We start from the raw sequence: 13,428 nt of genomic DNA, 5'->3' as shown, positions 1-13,428 counted from the left end.
CTTCAGATGGCCCAAATACAGACTGTGGATCTGTGCTCTGAGACTATTCTCAGGTGGTGGCAGGGACCCAGGGTTCAGTTATCAGGGGGAGGTGCTGGAACTGCCTTGAAACGCCACCCCAGGGCTGCTGTTGAGGAGGCCAACTGTGGTTATTCAAGCACTGAGATGAAAAATATTCTCTGCTACAGCCTGCTTTCCACTCTGATCAAGCGATTCTGTGATCTGTGGGAAAAGGAAAAGGAAGCAAGGGGGAGATTTAAATGGGGTAGTGGTGTGGGAGGAAAACCTTCTCAGTTGCCTGGCATACAAAATCTGCAGCTTCAATATCTTGCCAAACATCTCCGATTCTTGCAGCTACCCTTAAAACCTGAATCATCAGCACCAGGAGTGGATGAACATTGTCCTGCGTGGGGAAATGGGCCCTGAGGAATTGTTCTGTAGAGTGATATTTTAATATACAATGATAAAACTACAGAAAAGTGCTTGGAATTATTTCCTTCACCATGCCCACAGGAGTCCAGCAATAGGATAGGAGGGTTTGAGCTACTTGTGTGGTAGAATGTTCCGTTGCCACCTATGTATCTCGCACCTACTGAGGCACCTTTCCAACCCTGGTCTCAGAAGCAGCAGGACAGCTGGAAGAACATTGAATAACTAGTATGTATGTACATTAAATTGTGACTTTTTAAAAAAGAGGCAAGAGTTCCCTCTCTCCACTCCCCCTGCTTTGCCCACACCTTTCCCGGGCTTTGGTTTTTTATTTCACCTGGCACAGCCAAAGCACAGCGAATTAGGAGTCAGTGCAATCTATGGATGTAATCTCGCCAGTGAATGAATGAATGAAACTTCAGCATACTGCTGCTTTAGAGCTGGTTTTAAAAGATCCGTTGAATCTTTTGGAGGCAAGGGGGAGCGCTGCACAATATAAACAGGCCAACTAGGAAGTCTCTCTTCCCGCTGCCCACAGCCGGGGGAAACCTCCGCAGAAGCGTTCCTTGCCAGCGGGCGGGCGATTGTGCGGGGCCCCGCTGTTGTCCCCCAGCGTTTCTTAGGCGTGTTTACTCGAAGAGAACTCCCGCTTGCTTCAATGGGGTTTTACTATCGGGTAGAGTTGTGAGATTTTATTTTATTTTATTTTATTTTATTTTATTTTATTAGCACGCCATTTTTGTCTGGCTTTTGTGTCTCTTGTTTATTCGGACCTACGGTTGAAACAATGAAGCTACTACTAGTAGTATTGCTGTGAGGTAGTGTGTACACAGGACTGCAGCGTTGTACGACAACATAATAAAACGTAAAACACCGTGATCCGACTCATGGCCACTGTTTGATGAGGGCTGTGGTTAGGGGGTCCCAATCAGGGCGCTCTGTGCCCCCCCAGGCAGACTCCGCTGCTCACACACAACCCCCCCCCCCGCGCGCGCTTCGCTCTCTGTCTCTACTACTCCTCTGATAGCAGCTATTGGGGCGGGAGCGGGGGAGGCGGCTGCTTGTTTTGCTTGAAACGCGCACGTCAAGGAAATGGCAAGGGCTGGCTGGGGAGAGGTTTCGATCGCGGGACTGTGGTGGCCGCCTTTTAAGCACGGGAGAGAAGGCTCTTTTGAATTTCATACTAAAGCCTGCCTGCCGCTGGCGTTCCAAGTATGGCCCTTAGCCTGCCTTAAAGTGTTTTGTATCCTCCGGTGTATGCAAGTCGAAGTGTTCTTTTTCCCACAGGGAAAGTATTGCAGTTGCAAATACGGATACGCAATCATATGATACCTACTTACGTCAGGAGTTTGGAAATGAAAATGAAAGTGGTTCACAACAGCATGGCGTCTAGACGTAGTCGCTCAAAAGGAGAGAAATAATCTCCTCTAGTCAGATAAAGGAACGACAGGAAAATAAATTTTGTCTAAAATTTCCTGCATCATCTGAATTGTTCCCTACATTTTCCCTGCATTTCACCACTTTTTAGGTGGGATTCCCTTTTCCCTGATTTTTGAAGCTAGAATTCCCTGCATTTAGGAAAAATCCCTGCAGGGAACATGGGCGAGGGCGGCTGCTAGAAAAGAACAGAGACCGGTTTTACTACCTTAGTTGTTCTCCCCAAACCTGGGGGGAGCATCCTGTTCGCTCCCTGCCCCCCTCCCCACGGGTCTCTCGGGTGCTGCAACATCATTACTTCCTCAACAATACATCATTTCAGGTAAAATTCATATGTGGGCTCTTCAGATTTTCAGTTTCATTTCCCGTCAAATAAGATGGATGTTTGGTTTTGCTTCCCTTTCCCGATAAGACGGAGGCACTTATTATGCTCTGTTAGAACTTGGGATGGGAGGTGATTTTGATCTGCCTGTTCCGGATGGGGTCACACTTCCCCAGAAAGAACAGGTATGAGGGGGGGACTTCTGATCTAAACCTTTCCCCATGTCTCAGGTTGAGGCAGTAGTCAAAGGTGCTTTCTATCGATAAATGACCTCAGAACAATGCTATACTGTTACTCACTCACATATTTGTATACTGCCCAAAACTTAGGGCTCTGGGAGATTTACAATTAAAAAAATACAAATTACAACAAAATAAAAAGGTTAAAACATATAATAATTTAAAATTTAAAACAATGTTCAAAAACTGTCAAAAACTATAAATCTAATTAAAAGCCTGGGTGAACAAATACATCTTGACTGCCTTTTAAAAAGTTGTCAGAGGGAGGCTCCTATTTCATCAGGGATGCTCCTATTTCAGCAGTTGCCACCAAACAAGCCCGTGGCAACTGCAGATGAACCTCTCCTGATCTCAGTGGGCAGTGAGGTAAAGGCGTACTCTTACCCAAGGCCGAAGCTGTTTAGAGCTTTATAGGTTATAACCAGCACCTTGATTTTGCCCAGAAACTTATCAGCAGCCTGTGTAGCTCTTTCAACACAGGAGTAATATGATCTCTCTGAAATTACCCAGGGACCAACCTGGCTGCCATATTCTGGACCAACTGCAATTTCTGGATTATGTACAAAGGCAGCCCCACATAGAGTGCATTGCAGTAGTCAAGTCTGGAGGTTACCAGCAGGTGTACCACCATTCTGAGGTCGTTTAATCTCAAGAAATGGACACAGCTGGTGTATCAGCCAAAGCTGATCAAAAGCACCTTTGGCCATGGCCTCAACCTGGGACACCAGGGAGAGGTTTGGATCCAGAAGCACCCCCAGACTGTGTACCTGTTCCTTCTGGGGAGGTGAGACCCCATCCAGAACAGGCAGATCAAACCCACCTCCTGAGTTCCGTCCTCACACAATAAGTACCTCTGTCTTATCTGGATTCAGTCTCAGTTTGCCCTGGTGTATGCTGGTAATCTCCAGACTTGACTACTGCAATGCACTCTATGTGGGGCTGCCTTTGTACTTAATCCAGAAACTGCAGAAGGCAGCAGCCACGTTGGTCTCTGGGTCATCTTGGAGAGACCATATAACAGCTATAGTAAAAGAAGTACCGTGGCTCCCGATATGTTTCTGGGCAGATTACAAGGTGCTGGTTATAACCTATAAAGCCCTAAACAGCTTGGGCCCTGAGTAGGGATGTGTATGAATCATTTCAGTGGGGTGGGGAGCTGTGTTTTTAAGCATGAGTAAAACAGGTCCTTCCCTGCTCCCCACTGCATTTCCTGCTGTGCCACTGTGTCGCTCAGAAGTCTGCATGTGGCTCCACCCAGCACATGGTGGTGGGATGCACATGTCCACTGAGCATGCATGGCGGCTCTGAGCATCCCGCTGCCATGGGCAGGTTGCTGGGTGCAGCCCCACAGCTGCATGCGGACTTCTGAGTGGCACAGCGCCACAGCAGGAAATGTTGTGGGGGGGCTACGGAAGAGCAGGTAAGGACCTGCTTTACTCATGCTTCAGCTGAAGCGACTGGACACAACCAATTCATGAACATCCCTAGTTGCTACTACCCCATACTCTGGAATGCGCACCCTGCTAAAAGAAGAGCCTCGCCATCTCTGACAAGTTTTTTAAAGTCTCTAAAGACTTATTTTTTCACCCAAGCTTTTTAACTGGACTGTAGTTTTTAATTGTTTTAAGGTCTTAATTTTTGATGTTGTTGTGGGCTGCCCAGAGATGGAGGTTTGGGGCAGTCTACAAATTTGGGAAATGAATGAATGAATGAATGAATGAATGAATGAATGAATATCCCTTCCAAAACCTGGTCTCAAACTGCTCTGTGGTTACAGATCTCTGCTCTGCGTATCAAAGGAAAAGGGAGTGTGCTGCTTTATTGACTACTCTCTCCACCACACTAAAGAGGAATTATCCAATACACAAAGTGGGAGGTGGGCGGGATTTTAACCACAAATCCCCCGGGCCATCAAGTTTTAACAGGGGCATAGGAACATAGGAAGCTGCCACATACTGAGTCAGACCCCGCCCCCCATTGGCGTCACTCGCGCCTTTCCCTGATATTAAAGTGCCCAGAGGGTAGGGTGGGGTGGATAGGTACGAGGAGCCAGGCTCCGGCTCTGGACCTGTATTGTCTGCCTGTGTCAGGGCTCAGCCCTGGAAACGGTCAAGTAGCACTAACGGGAAGAAGCCTCTGGGCACGTGCCAGGAGGCTTTCTTTCCCTCATCACTATGGATTGCGATCTGATCGTGCACATCGGGGACTTGTAAGCAGTGGGCTTCTCGGTCAGGGAGCGCGTGGCTTCCTTTTATGTTTGAGCCCCAGTACCTTTCATTTTCGAAACGAGGCTCTGCTGCAGTTTGTGTGATGCGGGCTAGCTGTGGCCTTAATGCCTCTGTTGCCCTTCTATTCAAGTGACTAAAGAAGTTGTAGAAAAGTGGCTCCTTCTCCTCTTTTGACATGTGGAATAAATGGATCTGCTGCTTAGTTAGGTATTTTAAATTAATGGATATCTACAAAAGTGGTCTTTTGTATATAACATAGATATTTGAATATATTCTTCAAACCTTATCAAGTAGGGATCAGCTATCTCTACCATCTCCTTGCCTGCCTCATGCCCCCTATTTTTCAAGGGTTGCCACTGATAACCTCGGATAAATTTGCCTCTGAGATCTGAGTCTTGTGGTAGGGGAGACTAGAAGTGTGAGCACTGTAAGATACAGTGGTCCCTCTACTTACGAACTTTATCCGTTCCGAATGCACATTCGTAGGTCGAAAAGTTTGTAAGTCGAAAAGCGGTTTCCCATAGGAATGCATTGGAAACTGATTAATTCGTTCCGGAGCCTAGGAAAAAGACCCAGACACCCAGTTTTTTGTGCAAAACTCTTTATCAAGTGCACTTTAAAGGCATGCAAACTGCACAGCAACATTACTTTTCAACAATAAACATTTACAACAGCACTTTATCATTTTTTGGGACCTGATGCGGGTCACCTCAGGGCACTTTAAAGGCAGGCAGGCACACTCAACATGCCTCATCCTCAGCCAACATTTCTTCCTCCTGCCTTGCCTGCTTCAGCACAAACCGGTCCATGTTCTGCTGCCTCTGTCTCTTGCAGAGCATTGCTCGCCATGGGGCAACGACCACATTATCAAAGTACTCCACAGCTTCCTGGGCTGCAGCCTGATCCTCACTGAGATCGTTCACAAAGGTCTGCAGCTCTCCCCACAGTTTGCAGGCCCTCTTATAAGACGACGAAGGCAACTGCCTTGGCTCTTCCTCCTGCTCCTCAGGTGTGTCTGGCTGCACCCCTTGCTTCTCCTGTTCCTGCAGGCTCAACAGGTCCTCGGTGGAAAGTTCAAGGTTGTGTCCCTCGACCAATTCTTCCACGTCCTGTGTTGAAACCTCCAGGCCCATGGTCTGCCCCAGGGAGACGATCTCCTCTACCACGGCCTGCTCCTGTGTGCTGGATTCAGTGGAGGCAACGCAGGCTGCCCACAAGTTCTTCCAGCAACTGTTGAGGTTCCTCTGGCTGACACTGTCCCACGAAATTTTGATGATCTGCAGGCAGCTCACGATATCGAAATGGTGCTTCCAGTAGTCAGCCAGATTGATGCCTGAGCCATCCGTCATGTCCAGGCAACGCCGGAACAGCTCCCTCATGTACAACTTCTTAAAGTTGGCAATCAGTTGTTGGTCCATCAGCTGGATGAGGGGGGTGGTGTTGGGTGGCAGGAAGATGACTCGGATGAACTTGAATTCCTCCGCCAAGTCTTCTTCCAGCCCAGGAGGATGTGCAGGCGCATTATCCATCAAGAGGATGGCCTTCAGGGGCAGGTTCTTCTCCTGGAGGTACCTCCTCACTGTTGGACCAAACACCTGGTGCACCCAGTCCACAAACAGGACCCGTGTGACCCAGGCCTTGGCGTTGGACCGCCACATGACGCTCAGCCTCTCCTTGTTGACTTTGTGCTTCTTGAAAGCACGGGGGTTCTCCAAATGGTAAACCAGCAGAGGCTTTACCTTCAGATCACCCCTGGCGTTTGCACAGAAGAGGAGGGTGAGGCGGTCCTTCATCGGCTTGTGGCCAGGCATCTTGGTCTCCGCCTGTGTGATGAAGGTCCTCCTTGGCATCCTTTTCCAAAAGAGGCCAGTCTCATCACAATTGAAGACCTGCTCCGGAAGGTAGCCCTCAGCAGTCACGGTCTCCAAGAACTCCGTGGCGAATTCTTCCGCTGCAGGCAGATCCAAACTTGCAGCCTCTCCGTGCTGGACGACGCTGCAGATACCGGACCTCATCTTGAATTTCTCAAACCACCCGTGGCTTGCCTTGAACTCTTCTTGCGAAGTTCCTGGCTGCTGGGCGATCAGTTCAGCATGCAAGGCCCTGGCCTTGGCACACACGACTGCCGAAGTCACAGTGTCCCCTGCACGCTCCTTCTCGCGGATCCACAGCAGCAGCAACTTCTCCACCTCGTCCATGATGGCAGGGCGCTTCTTAGTAAGGATCGTGACACCCTTGGCTGTCTCACAACCCATAATCCTCTCCTTGTCCTTGAGGATGGTCACAATGGTCGAAGCACTCCTGCCGTACTCTCTTGCAAGGTCCACCACTCGCATGCCTTGCTCATGCTTGCGGATGATGTCCTGCTTGACCTCCAAGAGAATCAGCTCCCCCTTGCGCTTCCCGGACTCTGCTGGCTTCTTTGGTGCCATGACGCCACAAACACTAGGAAGGAAAAAAAACATCATTAGGATCCTGAAGATAAAAGGGCAGAAAGTGCACTTTAACATGGCATGGAAAAAAATTCAGTTTAACCAGACATGCAATTTAGCATCAAGCTGCAAAGAGCAGAAACCAAAAAACCTCTTAAAACAGCAGAAAGGCCAGAAAGCAAAGAGCAGAAACCAAAAAAAAACAAAAAACAAAAACCTCTTAAAACAGCAGAAGGGCCAGAAAGCAAAGAGCAGAAACCAAAAAAACTCTTAAAACTGCAGAAGGGCCAGAAAGCAAAAAGGAGCCTTAAAACTGCTCAGAAAACCTAAACACAACCTCATGGCCAGCCTGAAAAATTTAGCATCAAGGTGCAAGGACCACAGGCAAGGATAAAAATTTTACACATGGCATGGAACACACACACATAAGACCCCCCCCCCCGCAACCCCCACAGTAAAGAGAAGGAAAAGCAACCTACAGTACCTTTCCAGCAATAGAGAACTGCTGGCTCCAACTGGCTCCAAATCTCTCTCTCTCTCTCTCCAACGCCGCTCCACACCTTCTCACTCCACGCCTCGTACAACCCACAGAGGTCTGGAAGCATGGCACAGGGGTTTTAAAGCCTCCCATACACAAAACACCATGGGAGAAGCAGTTTTCGAGAAAAATTCGTAAGTCGAGGAAACCGCATCTAAAATTCGTAAGTCGAGGAAACCGCATCTAAAACCGCCAAAACTAAAACCGTTTGAATGTCGAAAAATTCGTAAGCGTGCGGCCATTTTTTTCATTCGTAAGTCAAAATATTCAGATGTCGAGTAGTTTGTAAGTAGAGGGACCACTGTATTCCCCTCAAGGGATGGAGCTGCTCTGGGAAGAGCAGAGGGTTTCAAGTTTCCTGGCTTCTCCAAGATAGGCTAAGAGAGATTCCTGCCTGCAACCTTGGAGAATTTGCTGCCAGTCTGTGAAGACAATACTGAGCTAGATAGACCAATGGTCTGACTCCGTATATGGCAGCATCTTTTACTCTTTTACCCTTGGTCCATCTAGCTCAGTATAGAGGTGTATCTAGGGAAAATAGTGCCCAGGGCAAGCACTGAAATTGCGCCCCTGTCCACATCTGACACCCAGATGTGTCACCCGCCTTTCAGATAACTTTACCATAATATCAGCTCAAACATACAAGCCAAGCTCATTTATCTTTTAATTAACAAATTAGGGCACTAGATGAAAATTATAACTGCACCTTCTTTGCCTCTGAGACTGAAGGTGGCCTAAAGCCCTCAGACTAGTAGCCATTGATAAGGCTATGACTGTCTACAGTAAGGCTGCAATTCTATACTCCCTGACTTGGAAGTAAGCCCCCTGAACCCAGTGGCACTTCTGAGTAGACAAGCACAGGATTGGGTTGCTCATGAAGTTGTGGTTTTTCTCTGTGTGTGTCATCTTAGTGAAATGCTGGATGCTGAATCCTACATGTTTGGATGCAGCATTTTAAAAGTGCCAATCACAGCATTAGGGGCAAACTAGTCTAGGCAAAATGAAGCAGTTTTGAGTTATTTAAATGTAGGATGGTGAGCATATTAAATGTGGGATGGTAAGATTCTTAATTCTCTCCCTTTGAAATAAATGCTTCTTAAAATTGCTTAATTTTGTCTGGATTAAGCCCTCTCTGTTTAGAGAAGAAGAAATCCAGACGCTATAATCTCTTACAATCCTTCTAAACATATTACCTGAATGTAAGTCCTTCTGTTGAAAACTGGATTTATTACAAGTAAATTATTTACAACTGGTGTGTAGGAGTTCATCAATAATGAACTTAAACATAAACTGTAATATATGTATAAACTTCACAAGGATTGCTCATCCTTACGATATCTTCCTTTTATCTTTAATATATTTCTTTAATTTTTTAAGAAATTAGCTTCTGTTTAGTTTTAAAATATTTATGAATTCACATGTTTACATTTGCACTGAAGTTAATTGTTTGCAATGTATGACAATCTTTCCTAGTTCAAAAGATTGGGGAAGAACTCATTCTTTTTGCTGTGTAAACTAGTTTGATAACTTGAAAAGCAGTACATAAATTAATAACAGCCAAGGTAATCCAACAGAACATTATTGCTGAATCTTAAGAGTCCTGGGTTAGATTAATTGATGGAGAAAGGGGCAGAGGAGTTAGTTAACCAGCCTGCTCATGTTACCTAAGGCAGCTCTTCATCTGAACTGGGTGCCTTTTTTGTGAGATTAAAAAGATGCCTCTGATCCAGTGTAATCAAAGGTCCAGGAACCAGCCCCTCTCTTTGTGAGGGAATCTTCCAAAGCCGAAAAAGTTAAGAAGCTGCAACTGGAGCCACTTGAGATCATGTTTCCATTTAGGTTTTAACTCCACTGCATGCCCTCTCACTCTTGCTCTGGCCCACCCCATCTCAGTGCCTTTCTCTCCCTCTCCCTGTCCTTGTTTCATTCCAGCAGCCTCTTAATTATTGGCAGTATTTTGAAGAAGGTGGGTGGAGGGAAACCACATTTTCCCTAAACAGGATTTAGACACAGTCCTCAGCACTTACTTTCCAGGTTTCCACCCCAAATATTTGGGGAGAGAAGAAGAAGAGTCTTCTGTCTTGGAGCCTCTTTAGCGCAGATGGCTCCCCTTCCCCTTTCTCCCTGCCAAAAGTTCCGGTGGGGTGGGAGGAACGGAAACGGGATGGGCCCCTCCTGGGCAGAGCTGCGACCTGCTGCTACAGCTGGCCTGCCTGGGTGCCCGTTCCAGACACTGTCGCTGTCGGGGATACCCCGGCCAGCCCAGCCACCACAGAGTTTTAACTATCATGCCCTTAACTCTTTCACTGAACATAAGAACATAAGAACAGCCCTGCTGGATCAGGCCCAAGAAGGCCCAGGTAGTCCAGCATCCCGTTTCGCACAGTGGCCCACCAGATGCCCCTGGAGGCCACAGGCAGGAGTGGAGGGCATGACCTCTCTCCTGCTGTTACTCCCCTGCAACTGGTACTCAGAGGCACACCCTTGAGGCTGGAGGTGGCCCACAGCCCTCTGACTAGTAGCCGTTGATAGATCTTTCCTCCATGAAGTCATCCAAACCCTTCTTAAAGCCATTCAGGTTGTTGGCTGTCACCACATCTCATGGCAGAGAATTACACAAGCTGATTATGTGTTGTGTGAAAAAGTACTTCCGTTTGCTGGTCCTAGATTTCCTGGCAATCAATTTCATGCGATGACCCCTGGTTCTAGTGTTATGGGAGAGGCAGAAGAATGTCTCTCTATCCACTTTCTCCACACCATGCATGATTTTATAGACCTCTATCATGTCACCCCGTAGTCGTCTTTTTTTCTAAACTAAATAGCCCCAGGTGTTGTAGCCTAGCTTCATAAGAAAGGTGCTCTAGGTCCTTGATCATCTTGGTTGCCCTCTTATGCACCTTTGAGAGGAGGTGGAGGTCTGTTACAAGAAGTCAAGGTTAGTTTCCTTATCCTACAGAGCTTGGATCTCATGTGATTAATCACTCAGAACATCAGTCTAGAGATTGTCAACCACAAAGGGCAGAGAATACTCCTTGTAACAGAAGATGGAAGAATGGTAATAAAATCCATTGCTGGCCTACAACACCTGTATTACTACTTCTGATAGTGCTGTATGCATCCTGCAAAGAAACAGGAAACTCTGCTCCAGCCTCCTTGGGAGAGAGCGAGCAAAAAATCCATCACTGCAATGTGTGTTATGCAGCCAGCATTGTGTCAGGAAAAGTACAATCTGACATATCTACAATTAAATCACTGATGGTGTAAATGCTCGCTGTTTTAAAGCTGCTATTATTTTATTTTTACATTTATATCCTACACTTTCTCCAAGGAGCACAGAGCGGTGTATTTGGTTGTTTATCCTCACAACCCTGTGAGGTAGGTTAGGCTGAGAGAGATGTGACTGTCCCAGAGTCACCCAGTGAGTTTCATGGCTGAATGGGGATTTGAACTCAGGTCTCCCCAGTCCTGGTCCAACACTCTAACCACTACACCACACTGGATCTCAAATGCATATTGAAATGTATTTTCAGTTAAGCGCAGTGTGTTGGGGGACAGGACAGGATTTCAAGATCACTGTGTAAGTTCTGCCAGTTATTTCCAATGGAGAGAGGAAGTGAAAGGAAGTTCTTTAAACTTTTTCATTCAACAATAAGAACATAAGAACAGCCCTGCTAGATCAGGCTGAAGGCCTACCTAGTCCAGCATCCTGTTTCACACAGTGGCCCACCAGATGCTTCTGGGGAGCCCACAGGCCAGAAGTGAGGGCATGCCCTCTCTCCTGCTGTTGCTCCCCTGCAACTGGTACTGAGAGGCATCATTGTGCCTCTGAGGCTGGAGATGGCCCACAGCCACCAGACTAGTAGCCATTGATAGACCTGTCCTCCATGTATTTGTCTAAGCCCCTTTTAAAGACATCCAAGCCAGCAGCCATCACAACATCCCATAGCAAAGAATATCCTTCAGTACCCTCCCTCCACCCCACCCCACACCTCCTGCTCTGTTTTTATATGTACAGTACATTGTGCTTTTGTGGAGTGGGGATGATTAAGTTTCTGCTTTCTTCAAGTCTAAGGAGGCTCAAAAATAAAAGAACTTACTTCTGCTGTCTCTCTGGATCGCAGCATCTCTCTCTCAAAAAAAGCAGAAGTGCTGGTAGGTGGCACTGTTGAAGATCACCAATGGGTGATTGGCAAGGGTAGCTCCACCCAGAGTGAATGTAGTATAAATGGGCAAGACTCAGCAGGTTTGCCAGATTTGGCTTATTTTAAACCAAATTCTGGGTTACGGCCCATTTGACTCACGAGTATACCCCTCAGGTTCTGGCAGCGTCTATGGTAGAAGCGAAGAAGAAGAGCCACTCAGCCATGGTTGCAGCAAGACTGACGTGCACCTTGGCACAAGAAGTGAAGCCACAGAAAGCGAACCAAATGCCGGTCAAGTCCAAAGCCTGTGCTTTGTGGAAAGCAGCACATGCCTGTGTTCCCCAGGGCAGCCCGTCCTTTGGTCCGTCCAGGAGGTACAGAAACCTAAACCGGCTTAGCAAAATTGGAGCGCGCCCTGGGACAAGAAGTGGAGATTGGCCCTCTCATCTTCTTCTGAGGAGGAGGAGGAGAGTGAGGAGGAGCAAGATCTTGCCTAGCCGGTGGTGGGCTCGACGCCCCCCTCAGGGGCTCAATGGCTGCTGCCCCACCTTCTTCAACTGTAACTACGCCTCTGCACCAGCAGCTGGTCCAGAAGAGCCGATGGAGATAGATCCTGGCTGCGATGAGGAAGAGCCGATGGAGATAGATCCTGGCTGCGATCAAGAAGAATCCCTTTTATGCTCTCAAAATTTAACACTTTACAGGGTAGACTTCGAATGTTCCTTCTTCCGCTCTGAGGAGCAACACCCGCCTTCTTTGGCGAGGGAAGAGCACCTAATCCTGCGCGACCCATCAGGGGCGGGAGGGGTGCCGCTATTTCGCCCACCACGGACTTCTTTACCATGCCCTGCTCCTCCTCGGGCTATTCCCAGAGCCTTTGCTTCGGGGCAGGGCGGCGTTCACGTATCCTCCCTGTCCCTGCGAGCTACTATTTCGGCTTCGAGGGTGGAGTACCCGCCTACTATCTGACGCCTTGCGAAACCACGGATAGTCCTTGGAATAAGATTATATTTCGCTGCTGTGAGTATACTCTCTCCCCTCCCTTGTGTGTCACTTCAGTGATCTTGACGGCTTAGGCTCCGGCTTGCTCCCCACCGGCTCGCCCCCACCCGCTTCTGGCGGGTCTGTCAGCTTGCCATCCGCCGCCACCACTGCCACCGGTACGATTCCCAGCGGCGGCTGCGCGGGGAGGACCGGCGCAGAAGGTGCTGGCGGTCGGAGCACCGTACAGGGCAGAAGGCGCGCGGGAGCTCAAGTTCCGGGTTGGCGGGGGCGGGCACAGGGAGAGGCAACTCGGCCGCCCGCGCAATGAAGATCACTGCACTAGTTCAGCCGCCGGGGAATGCAGATCCCGTTCCCTGCCTGCGTTTTTGAGCCTTGCTTCCACCCCCCCCACCCCCCGCCCCCCAGCCTCAGGGACTGCCTCTCAACGAGGTGGTGGCCTCAGGCAAGGGGGTGTTGGGGTGCTGGTGGGGAGTCCAACACGGACACACACAGTGGCGCTTTTACTCCGGGATTTCTTGCCGAAGTGCAGGGCCTCCACACCCCCTGGGGGTCCCTGAATCCTCTTTAGTCTGTCCTGGGTGCTGTGGTCCCTGCTGGCCCAGGAGCAGCTATTGTGACCTGCACTAGGGTGCTTCAGAGACTGGGAGTGGGGAAAG

General features: G+C 48.5%; 1 protein-coding gene across 3 annotated transcripts; it reads right to left on the bottom strand.

Annotated features, from left to right (window-relative positions):
* Window positions 1-6: 6 nt before the first annotated feature.
* Window positions 7-12,959, bottom strand: LOC128344864 (tigger transposable element-derived protein 1-like). 3 transcript variants are annotated; one of them, XM_053295824.1, is made up of 3 exons: window positions 11,723-11,857; window positions 7,572-7,682; window positions 5,247-7,100 (listed from the first exon to the last, which is right to left on the bottom strand). In XM_053295824.1, exon 3 carries the CDS (start codon window positions 7,085-7,087, stop codon window positions 5,396-5,398), a length of 1,692 nt encoding a protein of 563 aa, XP_053151799.1. In that variant the 5' UTR covers window positions 7,088-7,100; window positions 7,572-7,682; window positions 11,723-11,857; the 3' UTR covers window positions 5,247-5,395. The 3 variants fall into 3 exon arrangements, 2 of the variants coding, with proteins under 2 accessions (XP_053151799.1, XP_053151800.1); XR_008316106.1 differs by lacking the exons at window positions 5,247-7,100; window positions 7,572-7,682 and adding an exon at window positions 7-222 and having other exon boundaries at window positions 11,723-12,959; XM_053295825.1 differs by lacking the exon at window positions 7,572-7,682 and having other exon boundaries at window positions 11,723-11,855.
* Between the last annotated feature and the right edge of the window lie 469 nt (window positions 12,960-13,428).

The sequence above is a fragment of the Hemicordylus capensis genome, chromosome 2, assembly GCF_027244095.1.
Source record: "Hemicordylus capensis ecotype Gifberg chromosome 2, rHemCap1.1.pri, whole genome shotgun sequence".
NCBI classification, from domain to species: Eukaryota; Metazoa; Chordata; class Lepidosauria; order Squamata; family Cordylidae; genus Hemicordylus; species Hemicordylus capensis.
Note: the sequence above shows the minus strand (reverse complement) of the source record. Positions and strands in the feature narration are given on the sequence as shown.

What these genes read in the sequence shown, in the direction of transcription:
- LOC128344864 (XM_053295824.1), bottom strand. Translation starts at nt 7,087, where the DNA reads ATGGCACCAAAGAAGCCAGCAGAGTCCGGGAAGCGCAAGGGGGAGCTG.